The sequence below is a fragment of the Rattus norvegicus genome, chromosome 10 (genome assembly GCF_021556685.1).
Source record: "Rattus norvegicus strain SHRSP/BbbUtx chromosome 10, alternate assembly SHRSP_T2T, whole genome shotgun sequence".
In the NCBI taxonomy this organism is placed as follows: domain Eukaryota; kingdom Metazoa; phylum Chordata; class Mammalia; order Rodentia; family Muridae; genus Rattus; species Rattus norvegicus.
Window position 1 is genome coordinate 40,059,363 of NC_141543.1, and position 25,333 is coordinate 40,084,695.

The window sequence follows — 25,333 nt, forward strand, 5'->3', positions numbered from 1 at the left end:
GTGTGTGTGTGTCTGTGTGTGTCTGTGTGTGTCTGTGTGTCTGTGTGGTGTGTGTCTGCACCCAGAGCATGAATGTAGAACTCAGTACGACTTGGTTCTCTCCTTCTACTGTGTGGGTCCCAGGGATTGAACTTAGGTTGTCAGGTTTGTTGGCAAGCACCACTGAGCCATCTTGCCAGCCTAAGTACATACATTCTAGAGACATACAGGCGCAGGAAGAAAATAGTTAGGGTAGGGGAGGAAAGCAGAACAGAGAAGGGGGAGCGAGGGAAAACTAGAAAGCTACTGTTGGAAACAGATTTTGTAACCTGTGAGTGGTGTCTGGGCATTATAATTTGCTGGAGATTTTATTGCAAAGAAATGCTGGAAACCACGTAGTCAGTGACACATGAAAGGTGTTTCTGAAATTAGAAAAGGCAGGAAAGCCTGAAGGAAGATGGAATAGTGTTCGCAGGCAATATAATTATACACTTTTAAAGCCAACTGACACGCTGTGAGAGCAGACATCACCACACTGTCAGCTGTCCAGGCAGAGACCACGCCTATCTTATTCCTTCTAGAAGCTTCTCAGATGACTAAGCACTGTAGACCCTTAGCTAACAGTTGATGAACAAAACAAGAAACAAGACTATTCACTCCAGTGATAGCAACCACAGTTTAATAAAAATGTCGCAGAATAAATTCGGTACAAACAGACCCAAATCAGAAAACTACACATGATTATAACAAGGTACGAGAATAGATTTGAATAGAGATTCCAAACTTTGGTAGAAAAACTTAATATTGCTTTAAAAAACTATTGGAATAAACTGATTTCATTTTGAGACAGTCTCCCCAATCTGTAGCTCAAGCTGGTCTCAAACTCACGGCAATCCTCTGCCTCAGCCCCTCAAATGATTACAGACATGCGCTACTATGCCCAGCTTTGGAATTAAGTTTTCAAATTAGCAGTTAAGAATTGTTTTTAAGGCGAAGGAGAGATGGCTCAGTGGTAAAGAGCACTGACTGCTCTTCCAGAGGTCCTGAGTTCAAATCCCAGCAACCACACGGTGGCTCACAACCATCTGTAATGGGATCCAGTGCCCTCTTCTGGTGTATCTGAAGACAGCGATGGTTTACTCACATACATAAAATAAATAAATCCAAGAAGAAGAGGAGGTGGAGAAAGAGGGGGAAGAAGAGGAGAAGGAAGAGGAGGAGAAGAATCCCATCACAGGCAGGCAGTTCTCTGACTTCGAATCCAGCCTAGTCTACAGAGCAGGTTCCAGGACAGTCAGGGCTAACCTGTCTCAGAAAACAAAACAGCAAAACAAAATCTTGATTCTCTCCCAATTAATCTATTACATAATGTTGTGGTTGAAATCTTTTTGTTTTTTTTTTCTTTCTTTTTTCTCTTTTTTTTTTTTTCAGAGCTGGGGACCGAACCCAGGGCCTTGCGCTTGCTAGGCAAGCGCTCTACCACTGAGCTAAATCCCCAACCCCATCTTTTTGTTTTTATAGATTTTTGAAACTTAAAATAATGAGTCTAGGGCTGGGCTGATGGTTCGGTGACCTCTTAGAACCTCCAGAGGAAAAGGTGACCTTGGTTGCATGCTCCTGGTACTGGGGAGGCTGATACATCCCCAGGGCTCACTAGCCAAACCAGCTTACTTGCAGAGTCCCATACCAATTAGAGACCCTATCTCAAAAAACAAACAAAACAAAATCAACAACAGAGCAAAAAAACCAAGGTGGGGGCTGGGAAGATGGCTGGTGAGAGCGAGCCCTTGCTGGGAGAACCTGTACTCAATGTAAATAAAGCCAGGTGTGGCTGTTTGTGTGCAGGAGGCTCGCTGGGTCTTGCTGGCTACCAGCCTAGCTCCAGGTTCTGTGAGAGACCCAGTCCCCAGGAGATAAGGTGCATACCAATAGAGCAGGTCACCCAGACTTTATACATGCATGGGAATGTACACTTGAACACACAAGTCAACTTACACAGCACATACAACTTACACATATATACAAAAGGTAGGTGGGACCTGATGTCCTCTGATTTCTATACAATGTCTGTCTCTCTGTCTGTCTGTCTCTGTCTCTCTCTCTGTCTCTCTCTGTCTCTCTGTCTCTCTCTCTCTCTCTCTCTCTGCCAGAAGTTCCACCCTCCACTTCCTGCCCAAGCCATTGGCCATCAGCTCGTTATTGCAACCAACCAGCAGCAAGACAATCTCTGATACAGTTCTAGACTGTCTTTAGGTGGGTGAGGAAGGACGAATATTTACAATGTAGAAAATCCAATCCAATGATGATCATAGAAACGACCAAAAAAAAAAAAATAATCCTGCCAGCTCTTATCACTCTACCGATACAAAATTAACAATTCAAAGTACAGAGAAATAGGCTGGAGAGATGGCTCCTCGGTTAAAAACACTGACTGTTCTTCCAAAGGTCCTGAGTTCAATTCCCAGCAATCACATGGTGGTTCACAACCATCTGTAATGGGATCTGATGTCCTTTTCTGGTGTGTCTGAAGACAGTGACAGTGTACTCATATACATAAAATAAATAAATTATTTATTAAAAAGAAAAGAAGAAAAGAAAATACAGATATTCACATAATATAAAAAGGTTACCCAGTGAAAATGCCCCAGGACTAAACAATGTGTCAAGAACAGAAGTTTGTTTAGCTATGGAGATGGAGAAGCCCAAGGGTGGTGTCTGGTGAAGGTGTCACAGGACTGAGTTCATTTTTATAACAACACTTCTTCCGTGATAACCCCTGAATCCATGAATAGTCCCATCATGTACTCAACCCCGCCTCCCAATAATGTCACCATGTGAATTTGGGTATATAACACAGAAAACAAAAACCCCCACAGACCTGAAGACAAATGTAGGTCCCTTGGTGCAAGAGTGGAATGTTCTATTACAGACCCAGTGCCCTGTTCCAGCCTGGGTAAAGGTACCATGGCCAGCTCCTGTTTTACAGAGGGGACATGGGGCAGAGTTCAGAGAGGCTATTTAAGTATTCTTGGGGCCCAGGACTAATAGAAGACAAAGGTGAGGTGGATCCTGAACTGATGGCTGTTAATAGATTTCTATTTGTTTTCTAGGGTAGAATAATGATTGCATTTAAACACATAAATAAGCACACTCGTGTCTAGCATTGCTGGAGGGCAGTGCCACGAGGCCAGCAGTCTTCATGACTTGATTGCAAGATGCTCTTACCTTTTCCTCTTTATTTCCCACTAAGCAAGGGTGCATATTCTTATCGTCCTTTCGAGTGACTGGCTTTCCATCCCTTTAAATTTTTTCTCTAGGATCTGAACAGAGACTCCTGTCTTTTCAGAGCCATAGAACCGAAGTCTCTCTTTAACTTTGCAGTATAAGTAGCATAAGTCTGTGTTTTTCTCCAAAGGGGTGTGTGTGTGTGTGTGTGTGTGTGTGTGTGTGAGAGAGAGAGAGAGAGAGAGAGAGAGAGAGAGAGAGAGAGGTGGGGGAGGGGGCTGGGGGAAGCTGGGTTATTTGTCTGATGAGTTCCCCACCATTTTGGATTTCGCTTGCACTTCCCGGCTTCCTAGGCGTTGTTTAGCATAATGTACACCAGCATTGGCAACTGCTCTAGCTTCATTTTGTGTCTGCAACAAATCTGGTGACTAAAAGCAACTTAGGGGAAGAAAAAGTTTATTTCGTTTTATACTCCCAGGCCACCCACCACCCATCAGTGAACGAAGTCAGGGCAGGAACTCAAGCAGGAACTTCAAGCATAAACCATGGAGAAATGCTGCTCACTTCCCGATTCATGATTAGCTAACTTAGACAGCCCAGGACTACCTGCCCAGGGTTTGGCACTGCTCACATTGGGATGAGCCGCCTCCATCCATTAACACCCCTGATGACACCGATAGACACACCCACAGCCAATCTGATCTGGGCAATCCCTCCCTCAGTTAGGTCTCCCTCCCTTCTCAGGTGGCTCTAGGCTATGTCAAGTTGAGAGTTAAAGCCCACGGGACAGCAAGTATCTAGAAGCTAGATTTTTACCCAGATTTGATTGGAAGGAGAGAACTGACTCCTGTAGGTTACCCTCTGATTGCTAAACACATGCCATAGCGTGCGTGCACGCGTGTGCGCGCATGTGCACATGCACACACACACACACACCACAGGCACATGAATAAATATAAATCTTAAAAGGTTTTAAAGGAAGTACTTATTTCCCTTTATAATCAGAATAGTTTGTTTTTCCAACCCTATCCAAAGGTGACATGGATTTTGTGACTTATTTGAAGAAACCAATTATAAAAGAGTCATCCGTGAGATTGCCTTAGGGAAATTTGAGCACAGTGGCTATTTGATGATTTAAAGATGAATTGTTGAGTTTGAAGGGAATGTTGGTATTCCAATAGGTTAAAATTTAGTCCTTAAATATTAAATAAAAATGTTTACTGAAGAAATGGTGTGTTTTTATACGTTCTATAAGATCAAGATTAGGTTTTAAAATAACTGTGGGAGGAAAAAGGTATAGAGGACACCATCAGGACTCACCTGTCAATCTTTTTACTGTAATGTCATTGTATGCTTAAAATGATAAGGACCCCATGGCTGAGAAAGAGCAAGTCACTGCTGCCTTGTAACTTTTCAGAGTGGAACATGACCTTTGATGTCTTTTATTTTTTTTTCTTCTTTCCAGTGCCATCATAGAACACACCAACCGGGTCATCTTCTTAGAAGATGATGATATTGCTGCAGTGGCTGATGGGAAACTCTCCATTCACCGAGTCAAACGCTCAGCTAGTGATGACCCCTCCCGAGCCATCCAGACCTTGCAGATGGAACTACAGCAAATAATGAAAGGTAGGTGTCCTCCAAGAGTCCCTGTGCAGTTGTCTTGAAGAGTAGGTGATCTCGGGGGCCAGAGATGAAGGCTCCCTGACTCCCAAAAGCTGCAGGGTCTAATGTGTAAATTGGAGATTGTCACTGTGTCTGACCCACTTTCATCTGACTTGTTTCCATAGCACCAGACAGGAAAACACCTGCAGACACTCTTTAAAACCCTTGGGGGATCTTTATGGGTACTGTTAGCACTGTGGCTTTGTGACATCTTGGCAAAAAGTTACAAAGTTTCACCAGGCTTTTCCTGGTTCAGTGAAGCTCTGAAACCGAATCTAAATTAAAGGTACTTACCTTGTTGGTGTTTCCCTGGTCAGGTAACTTCAGTGCATTTATGCAGAAGGAGATCTTCGAGCAGCCAGAATCTGTTTTTAATACCATGAGAGGTCGGGTAAATTTTGAGACCAACACAGGTAATCACCATACCCAGTAAGAAGCCCTTGTCTGTGCCCTGACTCCACTGAATGCAGTCAAATATCGTATGTATTAACATTAATACCCTGCCTCGCGTCCTGCAGTGCTCCTGGGTGGCTTGAAGGACCATTTGAAGGAGATTCGTCGATGCCGAAGGCTCATTGTGATAGGCTGTGGAACCAGCTACCATGCCGCTGTGGCTGTAAGTGCAATACACCAGACCTCGGGTAGTCCTGGGAAATTAACAGCAGACAAAAATGCTGGTCGTGATGCTGTCATGCACTGGCTTCTGAACTTGAACACAACTTGTTCTCATTCCCATGAGCCAGCTTGAGAAGTGTACTGATCCCTTTCTTCTAGCAAGGTGGCCTACTGAAGTTCCCACATTATGGGGACAGCAAGGCACTGTGTCACAAACTGTCTTAGTGGTTTAGGTGCCTATCACTGACTTCAGTCTCCATTCTATTTGACTTCAGACACGGCAAGTGTTAGAGGAACTGACCGAGCTCCCTGTGATGGTTGAACTTGCCAGTGACTTTCTGGACAGGAACACACCTGTGTTCAGGGATGATGTTTGCTTTTTCATAAGCCAGTCAGGTAAGGGAGATGGGCAGCATGGCCAGGTTTTCATTGGTTCATCTCCAAAACCTCTTTCCTGTACACCACCGTCTCTCTTCTTCCAATGAATCCTCTGTGCATAGGCTATGTGCCACACACGGTCTCATGCACTGGGTCATTTAAACCTCCCAAAGCATCGGTTACTGGCAACACTGTATGATGTAGTGTGACTTTCTCTGGGGAAATGTGACCAAACATGTTTTCACTCCACATAGCTACCAATGACAGACCAGAGAAAAGATTCCACCCAAGGCTAGCTTAATGAGCTCTTGAGGTTCCTGAGGTTACTCACAGAAGCATGGATGACTTAAAGGAGCTACCTAGCTCTCATCAGCATGGCTAATGACTCACAAATGCTGTATACATGGAGCTCCCTCCAGGCCTTAGGAGAAGCTGGCGTGGTCTAACAGTCTCTGCCCTTTGGCCTCTCCTGCCATTCTAAGCCTCCTAGCACTTCCAAGAACACTCCCCTCCCTGGTCCTAAATGTGTTCTGTACTTAATTTAAAGGGGGAAAAAGTCTCAATTGTACTGCTGGGTTGAGAGTCACATCTTTAGAGTGAGCGGGTGGCGGGCTGTGTCCAAGCCCTAGAGGCCAGCTATATGTAATGCCCACACTGTCCAGCAGGGGGAAGGATGGAGGGACGTGGTTATGGTCGAGGGAGGAGCTGAGTGAGCCTTCCTCACACCAGGTAAAGGTGTGTCCTCCAACCCTCCCATATCCTTGGAGTCACCCCTGGAGATTTAAGAAGGATTTTGAAATGTTTCCATTTTGGTGAATTCCAAAGCTTTATAAAAGTGGGAACACGGGGTTGGGGATTTAGCTCAGTGGTAGAGCGCTTGCAAGGCCCTGGGTTCGGTCCCCAGCTCCGAAAAAAAGAACCAAAAAAATAAAAAAAATTAAAAATAAAAAAAAATAAAAGTGGGAACACCCATGTAATGAATCATCTACCCTGAGAAATTACCAAGTCAACCGTGGGTCATCCTCGTGCGCAAATTCACTTGTCTCTGCCTCTGGATCTCATGGAAGCTGATGTCAACATCTTGTCATCTATCTCCACAGATAATTCAGAGTGTGAGACAAGGATGATAAAGCACAAACACCTGATGCCATTCTCACAGCTCAAAATTGACAAGACAATTCTGATATCACAGGGAGGGGATTTTAATGTCCCTTCCATTTTGAATTTTTAGTACCATTTCCACTTGATGACAAGCTGAGGAAAAACTAGTACAGACATACTCACCATCCCGCTGAATAAACTGCCTTTGGGTTGACTTTCTCCTCAGAGCCTCAGTACAGTTCATGATAGGGAAAGTAAAAATAAAAGAAAGAAAAATAGGTAGGTTTCATATGAAAACAGTGGCAGTCTGATGGTCTCTGTACAAACATAATCCAGTTTTGTTTTAAGATTTATTTATTTTATATGTGAATACATTGTTGCTATCATCAGACACTCGAGGAGAGGGCATCAGATCCCATTACAGATGGTTGTGAGCCACCATGTGGCTGCTGGGAATTGAACTCAGGTCCTCAGGAAGATCAGCCAGTGCTCTTAACCACTGAGCCATCTCTTCATCTGGGATTTACGTAAACAAGCTACCAAAGTCAGAGATAGAGTCTGACACAGGTAGCACCATTTTTCTCCTTTTCTGCCTGCCTCTCTAACGGATGCTGACCTAGAGTCATCCAGAAGTCTAAAGAGAAAAAGGCAGAGGGGCATTAGCCCACCTGAAAGCACTTGGTGACACCAGTTTTGGGGACAGGTCAGGAACTCATTGAACACATGGAGGGAACAGTCAGGTTTGGAAACTCACCAGGTTTCATACTATGGCTGGCCTCCTATTGCTCTGAGTTTCTTTAAAATTGACAAGTAGGGAGTTGGTGCTGGCTTGTGCATACACAGCTGTTGCGGTGTAAATTTGAGTCCACACTGGGAGGTTGCAAGAAATATTTCCTTCAGAAAGGTTCTATTTGAGAAGCACCATGTGGGTAGTCTTGCTTTTCAGTGATTGAACCTCAGCAAATTGTACCCAGGCACAGCTGGGATGGGACTATGTTTGCCTTTCTCTGAACTCCTCAGCCTAAAGGGAAATGAGGACGGAGCCCCACGCCCACACCCACGCCCACTCCCATGGAGTTGACCTGAGGATTCAAGGAAACAGGGAATAAGATCAACGTGGAGGGTGGCCGTTGGTCTGGGGAGGCTTGATACCCCAGCATAGGGGGATGCTGGAGCGGTGCTGCAGATGTGGGTGGGTGGGGGAGCACTCTCATACAGCCAAAGGGTAGGGGGGAGGGCGGATGTGGGGTAACCGAGAAGTAGGATATCATGGAATGGGGTGTTGGTGGAGGGGGCAAGTGGGATATCATTTGAGATGCAAACGAATGGAATAATTAATAAGAAGGAGAAGAAGAAGAAGAAATAATGCTATATAAATAGTAATGAAATTCAGTCTAAGAAACAACAGGAGAGATGCTGAGCCTGGGCTTTCTTTTTCAAAGGTTGGCCAGGCTTTGAATTTCCAAGTGGGATGAGTAGGGCAGAATGAAGGAGGAAGGGGAGTGGGGGAGAAGAGGATGCTCGATAGCCTAACACCAGCACTTACAGCGTCCCACAGTTCACTCACAGCATCTCCCGTGTTGCAGGAGAGACTGCAGACACGCTCCTGGCGCTGCGATACTGTAAGGATCGCGGTGCGCTGACCGTGGGCATCACCAACACCGTGGGCAGCTCCATCTCCCGAGAGACCGACTGTGGCGTCCACATCAACGCAGGGCCCGAGATTGGGGTGGCTAGCACCAAGGTAGTTGCATTCTCCAGGGAGAACCTGGGGCAGGGGAGGGGGGAATGGGGTAGCATGAAGATATGGGTACCCTTGCTATTGCACCTGGTTCTTCACCTCCCCCCCCCCATCCCCCGGCCTCTCTTCCCTTCCTCTCCTCTCCTCTTCATTTTGTCATTATTTTGTCTTTTCCTCTCCTTCCTCTCCTCTCCTCTTCATTTTGTCTTCTCCTGCCATTGTTCCTGTTGTTGTTTAGCTCCCCTATCTCTTTAAACACCTGAGACAGCTGTCTAAAGTCCCCGCCTCCCTTTGTCCTCAGGCCTACACCAGCCAGTTCATCTCTCTGGTGATGTTTGGTTTGATGATGTCTGAAGATCGAATTTCTCTACAGACCAGGAGACAAGAGATCATCCGTGGCCTCAGATCTTTACCTGGTGAGTCCCAGAATGTGGTTTTCTTTAGTTCCAAATCCATTGAGCTCCCCTGGGTCATTCTCTTCCTTTACTCTTATGTAAAGAATGCTGTTAATTCCTCTCTCCTGCCAGACCTTTCTACTCAATGATAAATCCTACTACCCCACCCCAACTCCACAAACCCCCACCAAACCAGCCTAACAAATCTTTCTAGGCCAAGATTTAAAGCCTCAGTTGTCAGCAGAGTAAGGACCTTTGCATCTGACCTCATCCTGCTAGCCCTCCGTGCCAGTGTAGCAAGCTGACCTGACTTCAGTGGCGGATGTTTACCTTAAAATGAACAAAGTTAGCCAGGCTCTTCAAAGAAAATAAACAACTAGGCTTGTTGCCAATAATAAAGGTCAACTTTCCAGTCATCATTTAGAATTTGGAAAGCTTGTCACTAACTTAACCAATTTCCTTTTTTTTTTTTTTTAAACTAAGAAGTCGGCGATTTTAAAGAGGTGATTTTTGGTAACTAAATGTGTCCATTTTTAGATTCGTCTAGCTCTGGGCCTTTGCAAGATGTCATCAAATTGAGTGAAAGAGCCATTTAGGTGCAAATCAGGTCAAATGTAACAAAGTAGGGAAATGTCATCTATGTTTCAAATTCCATACTTGCAACTCCCGGTTTCAAGAAACTATCAGGGCTGGAGAGATGGCTCAGTGGTTAAGAGCATTGACTGCTCTCCCAGAGATCCTGAGTTCAATTCCCAGCAACCACATGGTGGCTCACAAACATCTGTAATGAGATTAGATGCCCTCTTCTGGTGTGTCTGAAGACAGCTACAGTGTACTCATATATATAAAATAAAACTTAAAAAAAAAAAAAAGAAAAGAAACTATCCGCTTCTCGTCTGATGCAGAATCCAAGAACACTCCCAACTATTTGAAGACATTTTAAACCTTTCCCTTTCCCAAATATAAATCTTCATAAGGTTTGGGAACATATTAAAATAATAATGACAAAAATCACAATAGGTTAAATGCAAAAACAGATATGTTGTCACCTCTTTTACTAAAATGTCAGATGCTAAAACATTCATAAAGATTTTAGGCTGACAAGACCACTCAAATAGGTAAAGACTCTTCTTGCCCAGTCTGAAGCCCCAGTTTGATCCCCATGATTTAAGAACTGACTCCTGCGAGTTGTTCTCCAGTCTGCACACACATACAAATAATAAAATATTTTTTATTTTTTATTTTTCCCTTTCCCCCTTCCTCCCAACCGCCACTGCAGTCCCCCCCCTCCTCCCAGAAAGGATTTCTTTGTGTAACAGCCCTGGCTGTCCTGGAACTCACTCTGTAGACTGTAGACCAGGCTAGTCTCAGACTTACAGATATCCACCTGCCTTTGTCTCCCGAGTGCTGGGATGTAATAAAAAAAGAAAAGAAAAGAAAAGAAAAAAATCAACAATACTGAAAGGACTAAAATCAGCATAAAACATTCCAAGATCAAGTTCTCAGCACAAAAAAAGATTTATTTGCCCCAGAAGGACAATGGGCAGGGAATGAGGGACAAAGACAGGAGATACAGGATGAGGGAGAAGGGAAAGGAACAAGGAAGAAGGGGGAAGGGATATTTGCCCTGAGGGACAAAGGACTGCCTCTGGAGGGAAAGGAGACAGGCTTGGCCTATAGGCAAAAGGCAGTTTATAAATGGAGGAGGTGGTTCCTTCTGACTGGCATGTGAATTAAGGTCGCCAAAGGGAACTCTTGATTGCTGGACTCCATTCTTGGTAGCTGGACCTTGGTGGTCAGCCTCAGGGGGAGGAATTGGCCACATAAGGGAATGAGAAGAAGGGTAAGGACTGCCAGAACCATGTTTAGGCCCACAAGAGTCCTTTGAATACCAATCTTCTCAAACTTTTAATTTTTTTCAGAAACATATCAGTATAAGTTTTTTATTATTTTTGCAATTAATGAATCAGCACTTAGAAACGTTTTTAATATGTCATTCTTTCTTTTGTTGTTGTTGTTGTTGTTGTTGTTGTTGTTGTTGTTATTGTTGTTGTTGTTGAGACAGGGTCTCACTATGTAGCTGTCCTGGAACTCACTAGGTAGACCAGGCTGGCCTTGAACTCAGAGATCCACATGTCTCTACCTCTCTTGTGTGCCAGGATTAAAGGCATACGCTGCCATGCCGGGCTGATTAGCGTTGTTTTCAAATCCAATTAAATATTGGGAGCTATAACTCACGAGAACATAGGCTCTTGGGGGATGACAAGAATTTGTAAGCGTATAAGGGAGTCCTGGGACCAGGAAGTTTGATCACAACGGGTCTGACTTGTACTGACTTCGCCTTGGGACCCAGCCCAGGGCAAGGAACTGAGGAGTTCATTTAGAATTTCAGTGCTGTGTCTTCCCAGGGAGTAATTTCATCTCTCTGGCTCTTGGTTTATTTCCTGTAATGTGAATCTGGGATGAGAGCTTATAGCCTATCTTCTAGATATCTACACACATGCTTGCGCAAACAGGAACTGCTAAGCTGACAAGTTCCTGGACGGTATCCCAAACTACGGCAGACCTAACTCTAAAGCCTGTCTAAATATGTATGGAAGCGGTCTCGTGAGCAGCCTAAGTCTCTAAACCTTGTCATAGCCGATGATTTGCCTGGTGGATATTTGGAAGCCAGAGTGACTGGGTTCTGTCCCTTATCTCTTTGCATGGCTTAGAGCTGATCAAAGAAGTATTATCCCTGGATGAGAAGATCCACGACTTGGCCCTGGAGCTCTACACACAGAGGTCACTCCTAGTGATGGGACGAGGATATAACTATGCCACATGCCTGGAAGGTGCCTTGGTGAGTCCCTCTCTGCCCAGCCTCCACCTCCAGTAGCTGACCTCACAGTCTCCCAAGGCAACACAAGGGTGGGCCTAGGAGATACTGAAAGAAGCCAGTGGGAAGGAGGACAGGGCATAGAGCGTTGGAAGGTAGGGGTTGGAAGGTTACAAACCCACTAGGCTCCTTCGTGAGCCTGCGTTGGGTATCGGCTCTCACCCTGGGGTCACAAAAATGGGTGAAGGAGGGATCTGTCCCCAGGGAGTTCTTAGCCTACTGGGGAGAAAGCAACAAGGCATTATTGGGTGAAGCTCCTTGAAGTGCCTGGCGTATGGCAATTTATTTGTTAAAAAACAAAAAACAAGAACCTGGTAAATGCTTTAGAACCCTAGCATGGGAGGGAGAGAGAGGAGAATCTCTGGGGCTCACCGGTCAGCCAATTTGGTTTATTTGGGGAGCATCAGGTTCCAGTGAAAGACCATGTGTAAAAACTGGATGACTCTTGAGGAATGACACTCAGGTGTACACACACACACACACACACACACACACACACACACACACACTCTCTTGAGGAATGACACCACCCACATACACTCTAACACACACTTGCGCACACACCACACCAGACAGGGGCATATGCAGACACCTATACACACAGATTGCATAGAGGAACTGAGCCACAAGCAACCCACAGGGAAAGAATTTTGGTAGTTGAAAATTGCAAGGTCTCCACAGATCTTTCTTGTGACCCTCAAACTCCCAAAGGGGACAGAGCTTGTATTCCCACAGCGGTGAGCGAGTTTTTGTTTTTTTGTTTTTTGTTTTTTTTTTTTTTTAATCTATGACTAGTCATTTTGTGCCCTGACAATAAATTCCCAGTGTGAGAGAAAACGGATGGGGCTGAGGCACGGTGCTGGAAGAGCAAAAATGGCACGGCTGAGTCTAGGCTCACACACTTCTCACCATTAGTTCGCTGTTTATAGACCAGAATGCTCATGTGGGGCAAAAGGGATCCCATATTCCAGCTGAGACAGCGCTGGCAACCATAACAGGGGTACCAAGCATCTTGGCTCCTCTCCTTATCATACCCAGTCAAGAAATGAGCCAAAGACATTCAGGGAGTATTCCCGGTGGTTGCAGCTGGGAGTAAACTGACCACCGAGTGCCAACTTTCAACATAGGCATCTTATAGATGGTAATTCTTCCCTCGTGTCGCTGGCCTGTTGTAAACACTGTGAACCAAGGATACTGGTGGAGCCCAGATACAGCACAGATAACACCGATCAAGGTGTCTGGGGATAGATCAGGTGTTTCCCTGTTGGCTCTGACCCTGCCACTCTTCCAGAACCTTTTGTGCAGAGATCTAGATGCTTTCCCAGACATCCTTTTCGTGTTTCTATGGCGGCTTCCTTACACAGGTTTAAATGACTTAGTCATTGGCCTCTGAGGATGAACCCAGCCTTGAGCCACAGTCTGCTGTGCTATGCAAGGATGTGTAAAGTGGAAAATCCCAGCTCTCTATGCCTGCTTGGCTCTAGATAGTACAGACCCATCCTGTAGCTGTCCTTAGCAAGGAAACACCTCTCGCTTTGAACATTGTAAGATTAGGGGACTATATGCTTCACAATGAAAGGGACAGAGACTAAATCTATGAGTCAGTTACTTCCCTCCTTGCCAAGACAGACCTGATAAAAGCAACTTGAGGAAGAGAAGCGGTTGTTTTGCTCACAAGACGAGGGTACAGCCCATCGCGGTCGAGAAGGCACGAGGTAGCCGGCCACACTGTCCACCATCAGAGAGTACCAAGAGACGGATGCGGCCTTCAGCTTACTTCCTGCGTTTTATTCTGTTCAGGAACCCCAGCCCATGGAACAACCTCACCCATACTTAGGGCAGGTCTTCGTTGTGAACCCAATCTAAAAACCGTCTCACGCACATGTCCAAGGGGTTTTGGGGGATTTTTTTTTTTGTGGAATTTTAAATTCCCACCACGTTAAGTATAAAGATCAGCCAATGTACATCTTACATCAGTCGGTCCCTGCACTGTGAACTGGGCTTACTTACAAGAGTCTGACTCCTGCCTACGGAACAGAGCACCAGGCATACAGGGACACAGAAGAGGCAAAGACTGGGCAGGGTGAACTTTGAGCCTCTCGATGGTTCTGCTCTCTGGCTGTGGGGGTCAGCGGCGGCGGCAGAGCATCGCTGATGAAAGATACACATTCAGCTGTGTCCCCAAGTTGGTCTTTGAGGAAAGAAAGGAGTGTTTAGGGCTGCTGCTGGCACAAGTCAATGGTCCCTGTGTGGTCACTTGGAGGCCAGCACTCCAGCTGTCTGTGATCTCCAAGAAGGAACCTCATTCCTCTCGGGGTTTGCCTGACCCAAAATAACTAACTAGTTCTAGACACGTAAGTGGAGGCATATTTTCTTTAACATTCTCATCAGTGCAATGATGAAGACTTAGGGGGTGAGTGAAAGTGTATGTACCTGCACGAGGGGGAAAAATTCAATTAATAACCCACAATGTGGGAATTTACTAGATAGGTCAATCTAAGCAACTGTCTTAGATGTGATTAAGGATCTAAAAATGGGAGAATGGTTAACCAGCTAATTGAATAAAGGCATATCTAAGCAGAACACAATGCCACCATTATCTGTGGTGACCGGGAAGGCCACGTGGCTCGCCAAGGGGGTGGAGGTGGGGGTGAAGGCAAACCAGACTGGGTGGATGGCTGTGCATGGGACTGAAGAGAGGTGTCGCTGTTGTGCCTGGGGACTGCAAAGTTACTATCTGGGCTTTGTTCGGCAGCCCATCCTCTCTCCTGACCCGGAGCATCCCTCGATGCTGTTGACCCATCTATATATACGCCTGTCTGCCTTGAGACCTTCAGTTCTTATCCTCTAGATGACCTCGCTCTTCCAGCTTCCCTCTGTCCCACTGCCTTCTGTATGGCAGCCCCTGCCTCCCCAGTGTGAACTGATCCCAACTTGTGTCTCCCTAGAAAATTAAAGAGATAACCTACATGCATTCAGAAGGTATCCTGGCCGGAGAGCTGAAGCACGGGCCCCTTGCTCTCGTCGACAAGCAGATGCCAGTCATCATGGTGATCATGAAGGATCCTTGCTTTGCCAAGTGCCAGAATGCCCTGCAGCAGGTCACTGCCCGCCAGGTGAGGGCTCTCTAAGGGCACTGGCATCTGTACCACACATGCCCATCTCAGGCAATGCCATCATCACTGGCTGCTGTTTGGGGGTGTGACCATGCCCTGTTCTGACCACTTCTGTTTACATTTATTTTTTAATGTGGAGGAGGGGCGGGTCTATGCCAGGTGGATGTGTGGAGGTCAGAGGTCAGCTTGCGTGAATGACTTCTCTCCTCTTACCGTGTGGGTCCTGAGGCTGGAATTCAGGTCTTCAGGCTCATTGGCTGAGATATATCTGCTGGGTCATCTTACTGGCCTATTGGGCCCTTTTGAATACCATGCAAGTCTGGCAGGGAACTAGTGAGCCTGAGGTCATATCCTCCAGGTCCTTAGTGAGGGCCAGTGACCAGTCTCTCTCTGAGCTACCCTGGATCCTAGGACTGGAGACAGAGGAGTTGCTTCTAAGGCAGCATCTTAGGGGAGGAGTTTCCTCCCAAGGTTGCTGTAATGTAAATTTAAGGCTAACTTTGCAGAGTTCAGTCAGTCTTCAGAGAGTAAGTACATAGTTCTTCATAAGACTGGCCTCCCATCGGAACCCACACATTAGGAACTTATGGGCACCCAAACCTGGTTGCAAATTTGGAGGTTCCCCAAACCCCTCATGTTCAGTAACTCTCTGGAGCAACTCACAGGACCTGGGAAAGTGTAGTGCTTACCATTAAAGTGTTATTAGGGCCCGCCCCAGAGGAGCGAGCCGTGGTGTGAAGGTCCAAGATGTCCTTTTAGTGAGTGCCCTTCCAGGTACGTTGATGCCTGTCACCAGGGAGCTCCCTTGAGCTCCTTCCAGACTTTCCTTGTGGTTTCCTTACGAAGATGCGATGACTGGATCATTGACCATGTGCTAGGACTTGCTCTGCAGCCCTGCTTCTGTTTTTGGTGACTCAAAGCTCCAACTTTCTAATCACGGTTTATCTTTCGAGTATAGTCAAGTCCCCGTCCTGAAACTGAATTATCTTGATAGCAATAAACTCAAATATAGTCCAAGGGGCCCAGTGTGAGTAGTGACACTTCTGTTTGCTCATCTGTCCGAAGGTAGATTGGCTCCCTCCCAGGAACTAACCAGCCAGATTGATTATTTCTCTGGCCTCGTGGAGATAGGAGGGCAGAGACCACTTAGGTTCACGAAGTCACAGGTAGGCAAATTCCAGTAAAGTGCTTAAGCCAGCCACTGCCACATAGATCTCAGCGCAGTGGTTAGAGAGCTAGTATAAAGACGCAATTGGGTCATTTCCTACTGAGATCCCTCTCAGTGCTTCCCATCAGACTACAGTGACCTCTCCCATTCCACAGAATGGAACCGCTTGCCACACCCCACTGAGTTCCAGGAGTTCTACCTGCCCTGATTCTCACTCATGCCAAGCTCACTCTTTCCTCTGAGCCTTTCTTTGCACTGGTTGCTTGGGGGGGGGGGGGGGAGAGAAGCTTTTAACGAAAGTAGCTTCATAATCCAATGTGAAGAGCTACCTAGCTCTTTCTATGAGGCCAAGGCCGGCTTGAACTTGCTGTGTAGACCTGGTTTGCTTGGCTCTGCCCTCCCAAGCTTCCTTAGTTACTTCTCAGTTGTTGTGATAAAACACCTTGATAAAACCCAATTTATTTGGGTTCATGGCTCAAGGATATAGTCCATCATGGTAACAGGAGTTTGAGGAAGTGGCTAGTCAAACTGCATTTTCTGGTCCTCAGTTTAATTTCTCCTTTCTATGCAGTCCAGGACCCAAGCCAAGGGAATGGCGCCACCCACTCTCAGAAGGCATTATCGCATCTCAATTGACATAATCTAGATAATCCCACGCAAATGTGCTTGGAGACCTGTCTCCTAGGTGATTCTAGATCTGGTCAAGTTGACAGTCAATATTAACATCATATAAAACTTATCACTTCCCCACACTCATGTTTTATTGCCCCTGTGGCATATACCCAAGATTCATCTTTGCTCGTGGTTCTGTTTTCATCGCTCGATTATGAAGAGTTAGGGGTAGATCAGGACAAGGCATCTGTGACTGACCCCAGTCAACAAATGGATGCTGAATGACGGTGCAGGGTGCTGTCACCTGACCAGGAAAGGGGAAGAAAGACATCAAGAAGCACAGCTGTCCTTTATACGTGGCAATCACATGACCTGACTGGTAACGTCACCACTCTAGCAGCACTGACTCCAGAAAATTCCAGGAACTGTACTTGGCTCAAGAGAGGGTTTGCTTCTCTCAGAAACGAGGTATTTTATGATCCCCTCTCTCTGCTTTAGGGTCGCCCAATCATTCTGTGCTCCAAGGATGACACGGAGAGTTCCAAGTTTGCATATAAAACCATTGAACTTCCCCACACGGTGGACTGTCTCCAGGGTATCCTGAGCGTGATTCCACTCCAGCTTCTGTCCTTCCACCTGGCTGTCCTCCGAGGTTATGATGTAAGTCTAAAGTTCGCATAAGCACGGCGAAGGGTTGAAACAGAGAGCTAAAGGTTCTTTCCTATCAATGCCTTTTTTTGTTTTTTGTTAAATTTGTACATATTTATGGGCACAGGGTACCGTTTCGATGCACAGATATGTCACTGTGCCGTTTGTAATGGACAAGTTGCCTTTAATATCATTTAAAGTAACTTTCATTTTAAGGTTGTTTAGATTCCCTAAGAACTGCCAAACTAAATATAAATAAAAATAAATAATAAACATTTTTTCAAGGCAGGTCTGGTGAAACACACTTAGAAGCCAGCATTCAGGAGGCGGAAGCAGGCAAATTACAAATGTGAGGCAGCCCGTGCTTCAAAGAGAAACAAGAAATTACTACTGTATCAAAGTTAAAGTTCTGTTTCTTCCTTGTATTATAATTTTTTTCATCTTTATGAATGTGTTAGGTGCAACATTCAACTGTTGTACAGTATTCCTCTGAAATCTTTTTTACTTTTATGTTTTTATTTATGTGCCTCTATGTGTGTCTATGCAACAATATGCTCCACGTACACCATTCCCCCAGAAGCCCAAAGAGGCCATCAGATGCCCCTGGAACTAACGTCCTAGGTGGTTATGAGCCACTGATGTGGCTGCTGGGAACCTAACTATGATTTCTCTGGTAGAGCAAAGCACCCTTAACCCCTGAGACATCTCTGTGACCGCCATTACAGGCTTTTAGCATGGTTTTCTGAATAATGGCTGAAGAGGCTGCTGTCTCCAGTTTTCCATTTTTATGAATAATACCACAGTGATCATGTTTGTGTGCACATCTCTGTCCCACATTTAAGATCTAGCATTGTGGAGAAAATGAGTTGACCTTCTGAGACTGCTAACATGCAGATTATACCTCAGAAAAGAAATGATTTATCTCACCAGCAAAGGTTTAAGAACTAACTCACTGTGTAAAAAAATGAAAATAGATGCTGTTACAATTTTATTTTGAGAAGCCTGTAAAACTATAATAAACTAAAGAACAATATCCCAGACACACCTAAATGTATATCATCAAATTGATACTTGATAACTTTTTGTTGTATTTGTTTCATTTTTTCTTAACATATAAATAAAACATCTTTTTGCAGACCAGTGGAAGCCCACTCTATTACCCATCTCCAATCATATTTCCTTCTCAGTCTCTAAGTAACAGTCTTGCAAAATCATGTGGACTCTTCCAAAAACACGATTTTTTTTTTTTCGGAGCTGGGGACCGAACCCAGGGCCTTGTGCTTGCTAGGCAAGCGCTCTACCACTGAGCTAAATCCCCAACCCCACGATTTTTTTTTATTAATTAATTTTTCTGGGGTTGGTGGCAAACCAAGGTCTTACATATGATATGCAGACACTCTCTCTGAGTTACATCCCTATCCTAAAAGGTAGATTTTGTTTGTTTCTTTGTTCTTTTTATTTTCTTTTTACTGAAGCTTTGTTCTTTGGTTTGGTTTGGTTTGGTTTGGTTTGGTTTGGTTTGGTTTGGTTTGGTTTGGTTTGGTTTGGTTTTACAAGCCAGAGTTTCTCTGTATACCCTGGACTGTCTTGGCTCTCTAGACCATCTGGCCTCAAACCTCACAGAGATCCACCTGCCTCTGCCTCCCGAGTGCTGGGATTAAAGGTGTGCACCACCACTCGTTGAAGCTTTCTTCTTAATTGTATATATGCCTGTGTGGTTTGAGGTTCGTGAGTACTTGAGTGCAGAAACAGCATGTTACCAGCACCCGTGAGATACTGAACAAATCTCTATGTGGTAGAGGCTGGCCTTGAACTTCTGATCCTTCTACCTTCTAGGTTTCCTTGCAGAGGCTAGAAGAGTGCCTCAGTTCTGCTGGAGATGGAGTCACAGGCAGTTGTGACCCATCTGATAGAGGGGCTAGGAACTGGGGCCCTCTGGAAGACCAATAAGATATCTGTTAGGCTGTCTCTCCAGCCCCTGCTTCTTCATTTTGATAGGCTCTTGCTTTGTAGCTCAAACCTAGCCTGGGATTTGTTATATAGACCTTGATTGCCTGCAGTCAAGTCTGTCGGCCTCCGCCTCCCGAGTGCTGGGATTACAAGAGAGCACCATCCTATGTGTACCTGAAAAGTGACCTTTTAGCAGCACCCACCAAGCTACCTGTTTTTAAATATATTGAATAACACAACATGCCAAGTCATGATAAATGTTTATTGAGTGAAATAAATGCTGGACAGTTGAAGGAAGCTTCTTGTAATAAGGAATCCATGTTCAAAATGGAGGTGTTTAGGTACATTATGGTTGGAGATGATCGGGAAGAAACAGCTTGTTACTGACACTGTGAGATACTGAACAAATGTGGTAGAGGCTGGCCTTGAACTTCCGATCTTCCTGCTATCCAAGTGTGTGTACATCTGTGCCTGCCTTAGGAGGTGCAGGAACCCATGGCTTTTCATGCTAAGCAAGGACCTTATCAAGTGAGCTTCACCTTTTGCCCTCCTATCTTTCTTTTTAGGTTGACTTCCCGAGAAACCTAGCCAAGTCTGTCACTGTGGAATGAGAACAGGACTTCCACGACAAGACCATCATCACCCGCAGTCTGATTTAAGACCTGGAGGAACTGCAAAGATGCCACGTGGGAGAGGAAGTGGGCCTCCATGGGCCCCTCATGCTTCCAGTAGGGCTTGACAGCTTTGATGTGCCTTGTACCCAAGTGCTTTGCTTACAGCAAATGCTGTTTCTCTGTGTCCTGACGTCACTGAGGAGAAGGGATTGTTTACACACGGGGATGGGAGCAGACTTTCCACTACTGTGCAATAGAGATACCGCTCTCTTCAGAGTAACTGTGAACCTTTTTTTAACCAACACTAGCTAGTTTTAAAAGTCGAAATATTTATGATGACGATTGTATAGCTTTTAAGTTATTTTTCTAACGTGTGGCTTTTCTGTAGCCATGGTAGCGCCCTAGATGTGCATCTGGGCTACCCAGAGTGCTGTCTCTGGGCACAATTGTGGCAGGTGTCATTCATCTCGGTTTTGGACACTAGGCATGAGTCCTGTCTCCTTTCTCCTTATTCTCCCTCCACAAGCTGCTCCTGATTCCTGTTTCCTGACACCGAGTCCCCTCTACCCTTTTGCTATGCTTCCTTTGAACCCAGTTAAAGTCTCTCCTGTCAGTATTCTCAGATGGACTCAGATCCCTCAGCTCCCTGACTTCTGCGTAATCAGATAACGGTTCTTTTTAATTCCCAGGCAGCACTTTGGTCCCGGCTCCCTACTCATAGTAAACCAGCCTTAAATGCCCCACACAAGAGGGTGGTTCCATAGGGGCTACCCTGCTCTATTTAAAAGCGTACACAATCAATGTACTATGCAAGTTTACAATAAAGACAGTGCAACTTTTTTTTTTTTGTCTTGTTTGTTTGAATTTGGTTAACCTCCTTTTCCTTAACATCTGAGGATCTGACCAGTGCCCTGTGGGGACATTCTCATCATTAGTGGCACAGTTTAGAAAGGAGTAGAATGTGACCCCACCCCCACCCCCAGTGCATGTGTTGAATTTAATCCTTGTTGAGAGGTATTTTCGATTGCTCTAGAGACCGAGAAATCCAAGCTCACAGGACTAGCTGTTTTGGTATGTGGGAGAGACTGCTTCTTCATCCCTACCTGAACGCCTCTTTGTATTCTCTCACTGTGGAAGAGGCAAATGAGCTCCCAAGGCTTCTTTTAAAAAGCACTGATTCCACCAGGTGTGATAGCACAGCCTTTAATCCCAGAACTCGGGAGGCAAAGGCAAGTAGATCTCTGAGTTTGAGGCCAGCCTGGCCTACATGAGTTCCAGAACAGCCAGGGCTACACAGAGAAACCCTGTCTTGAGAAACCCTGTCTTGAAAAACCAAGGGGTTGGGGATTTAGCTCAGTGGTAGAGCACTTGCCTAGCAAGCGCAAGGCCCTGGGTTCAGTCCCCAGCTCCGGAAAAAAAAAAGAAAAAAAAAGAAAAAAAAACAAAACAAAACCAAAACCCAACAACCCCACCCCAACCCCACCACAAGGCACTGATTCCCATTCGTGAGGACTTGACCTTCATGCCCCAATCACTCTACAAAGGCCTGACTTTTGTGTATGTGCATGCTTGTACATGCGTGTATGTCTGTGTGGGGGAGCATAGGTATGTACAGAGGCTGACACTGAGTATCTTTCTGGATTGCTCTTCACTTTACTGAGGCATGATTTCTCTTTGAGCCCACAGTTTGCTGTTTTGACTAGTGTAGCTGGCCAGTATGTCCTGGAGATTTCCATTCTCCTTCCTTAGTGCTGGGATCACAGACAGATAGATCACCACCCCATCCTGGCTTTTACGTGGGTGCTGGGTTTCCAAACTTTGGCTCTTTGTGCTCCGCAAAAGCTGGATGCACTGAGCTACCACTCTCCACGGCGCAGACCCCACTTTCATCGCCATTACATGGGGGTCAGGGATATAAACATATTGAGGAATAAATACAAATCCAATAGACCATGCATGGCAAGAGGTAATATTTGGGAACTTAATAATCAAGAAACTATTACTCATTCTTTGATGAAGGCTTGCCTAATAAGGAATTTTAAGTCAGGGAAAAAAAATTTAGAACTTTCCATTCTCTTGTTCCTTGTGTTGTTATTAAGTCCAGAATCTCCCTGATATGTCTTGGTTGGTGACTTTTTTATTCTCTTTCCGCTTCTGGTGTCCTCAAATACTTCAGTGTTATAGCCTTGAATCTCTTTGATAGACGTTAACCTCAGTCAAGATGTGCATACCCTTTAGGTCCTGGAGATTATTTTAGGCGCATGCCCACATGTATAAGTGCAGCTCTTGCACATCTGATGCCTGTGATGGTCAGAAGAGGGTGTCAGATCCCCTGTAACTGGAATTAAAGACGGTTATGTGTGTGGGTACAGGGAGTGGAACCCAAGTCCTCCTGAAGAGCATCCAGCCCTCTTAACCACTGAGCCATCTCTGCAGCCTCAGATTTCTAAGAAAACTTGAATTACTTTGTGACAGAGTTTGTTTCCCCCTCCTCTGGCCTCTCTGAACTAAAACGCCTGTGTCAGAGCTTGAAGTTATTGGATGGGATGGGTCTTAGCAGTCTTTCCTATCACAATCTTGCTTTCAGTTCAACTAGTTAGGAAATTTGTCCCATCTTCTCTCCCTAACTCTCTCTACTACCCTATCTGCAACCAACCTATCCACTAGGAATTTATGTCTAAGTATTAAGGAGCACTGGTGGGGATTTTGTAGAACGCCTACCAGTTAGTTTTCTCTGGTGTTTTCTTCATGGTTAGGATGGGTTTATGACCCTGGGGGAGGAAGAGAAACATTCTCATCACCTTGCTTCAAGGATACAAACCACTAACACCATGTGTCGTGTCATCGTTAACAGTTGGTGCTAATCTTTGTCTGAGATTAACCCACCTGAGGCAGCCAGTGCCAGATTTGCCCTCTGCCAAGCTGCTGTGTCAGATGCTATTTGATGAAAGTCTAGCTGAGGCTGCTGGGAACTGTTTGAGTTGACCTCTGTACTTCTGACACACCCCCATCATTCTGGGTCTGTCTGTGTATCTTGTAAGTACTTCCTGATTCATACCACAGTAAACTCCAGATCCACCTTGAACATTTGCTGACCAGCCCTGATCTACCGGATCTCTAGTAACTCCTGGTTCCTTCTGTCAGAGGACACAAAGACTAGTCTTAGAAACAAAAATCTGAACTCTGTCTTTCTGTTCCTGGGACGTGATGACCTGTAGGCCACCTCACCTGAGACCAAGGTGATGAATGAATATTCAGAAAAGCTTCCGAATGGCTGGCTCTTTGTCTCAAGGGTGTGATATATTTTCAGTCCCTCTAAAGCCAAAAATACTATTTTTTCCCTTTTGGAATTTATCTTCTGCTTAATCTCTGTGTGTGGTAAGACTCAGTTTTCTGTTTGACTGTATTACTCTTTCTTCCATATGACCTTGGACTGTCTTTCCCAGGTTCAAGGCAGGTCAATCACAAGTTCTGTGTATATATCTGTTAATGTGGACATTCACTGCTAGAAAAACCCGTGGTGACGTGGAGTGTCATAATGTCAATGTCCTTGAAGAGCTTGACAGACTTTGAAGAGAACCCTCTGACCTTTAGTCTGGTTATCAAGGCCCAGCAGCTGGCACTCTAGAAGATGCCTAGAGAAAGAGCCCCGAGGGCCACAACATTTAGTTTCCAGTTATATGGTCCCAATTATCTGCCTCCACTCAGCACAAGTCCCCTCAACTGTGCCTCCATGTCACCTCTACACCCTCCAGATATCAGAGAATATGTCCCTTGACCACCTCTGCTTCCATCCAGTTCAGTGTACTCTCTTACGGTGTTGTCATGTAAACCTGGGTCTAATGCAGTTAGTTGACTAGCATGTGTGTAGAAGCTGTAAGAACAGCTCGTCCCTGAGTCTTTTGCTTGGAGTTTTCAAGACAGAGCGTCCTGCCTTTTGAATACTGGAGCAGCAGCACATGACACAGGTGGTAGGCATCCGAAGGCCAGAGAGAGAGATGCTGACCCAGAGAAGAGCAGGAAGAGATGACGAGTGAACCCTGACTCCTTCACCCTGGCTCCTGAGCGGCTGGTCCCTAAGACTGGCTCCATCCTTCCTGATCCCACAGTGCACAGCACCAGAACTTCCCAGAGCATGTCCTGCTATGTGGTGTGAGTGGCCCCAAATGTATATCAGTTGTGGTGTTTAGAGGTGAGGCTTAGGAAAGTGATTAGGACTGGATAAGGTCATTAGGATTAAGGTCGGTGGGCTGAAGAGATGGCTCAGTGATTAAGAGCACTGACTGCTCTTCCAGAGGTCCTGAGTTCAAATCCCAGCAACCACATGGTGGCTCACAACCATCTGTAATGGGATCTGATGCCCTCTTCTGGTGTGTCTGAAGACAGCTCCAGTGAACTTATAATAATAAATAAATCTTTTTTAAAAAAGGATGAGGATAGGCTTCTGGTGGTTTTATGAAGAAAAAGGCCAGACATATGCACATACACACAGTTCACAGACTCTGTCTCATACAATACGGTACTCTCAACTGTCCAGAACCTGCCAGCAAGAAAGCCATAACTAGATAAGGCCTCTCAACCCTGTACTCAAACCACACACCAAAACAAATCTTCTTGTGTGGTGTGCATGTGCGGTGTGTGTGCGTATCTTGTGTGTATCTTGTGGTGTGTTTGTGTATCTTGTGTGTGTGTGTGGTGTGTGTGCGTATCTTGTGTGTATCTTGACTGTGTGTGTGTCACAGGTCAACATTGGGTGCCATTCCATCTCAGATGCCATGCTTCTTGCATTTTTGAGATAAGATCTTTTGTTGGGACCTCAGGATCACAATTAAGGTAGACTGGCTGGCCACTGAACCCCAGGAATGAGCCCCTCTCTGCCTCCTTAGGTCTAGGATTATAAGTAGAAGCACATGTCTAGCTTTTAAAATGAGGGTCTGGGGGACTGAACTCTGGTCTTTGAATTATCACTCACCCTTCTCCCCTTTTTTTCTCTTTAATTGCTCTTGCTAGGTTTCTAGTTCAGTTTTCTCTTATGGTCCTGGGGGCTGCACAGAGCCTCTCACCTGCATGTGTTGCTCATTCTTATCACTGTGGTAAAGAAGTTGTCGGGTACAGATGAGGAGAGAGCTTCCTTTGCACATGGTTTCAGAGACTCAGGTCATCCCGATAGGGAGTACGGACAGGGAGGAGCAGGGCAGTGCGCATCATACCATGCACACCCAGGATGGGTGTTCTTCCCTTAGCTAAC

At 45.5% G+C, this 25,333-nt stretch overlaps 1 protein-coding gene across 1 annotated transcript in view; it reads left to right on the top strand.

Annotated features, from left to right (window-relative positions):
* Gfpt2 (glutamine-fructose-6-phosphate transaminase 2) overlaps positions 1-20,925 on the top strand; it is a 46,073-nt gene extending 25,148 nt beyond the window's left edge. The window contains exons 10-19 of the mRNA NM_001002819.2: positions 4,670-4,833; positions 5,187-5,282; positions 5,388-5,485; positions 5,760-5,880; positions 8,550-8,707; positions 9,006-9,120; positions 11,814-11,941; positions 14,926-15,093; positions 17,372-17,533; positions 20,038-20,925. Of these exons, the coding sequence (NP_001002819.2) occupies positions 4,670-4,833; positions 5,187-5,282; positions 5,388-5,485; positions 5,760-5,880; positions 8,550-8,707; positions 9,006-9,120; positions 11,814-11,941; positions 14,926-15,093; positions 17,372-17,533; positions 20,038-20,082 (1,255 nt within the window). The 3' untranslated portion in view covers positions 20,083-20,925. The remainder of the gene's footprint in view (positions 1-4,669; positions 4,834-5,186; positions 5,283-5,387; positions 5,486-5,759; positions 5,881-8,549; positions 8,708-9,005; positions 9,121-11,813; positions 11,942-14,925; positions 15,094-17,371; positions 17,534-20,037) is intronic.
* Positions 20,926-25,333: the final 4,408 nt, after the last annotated feature.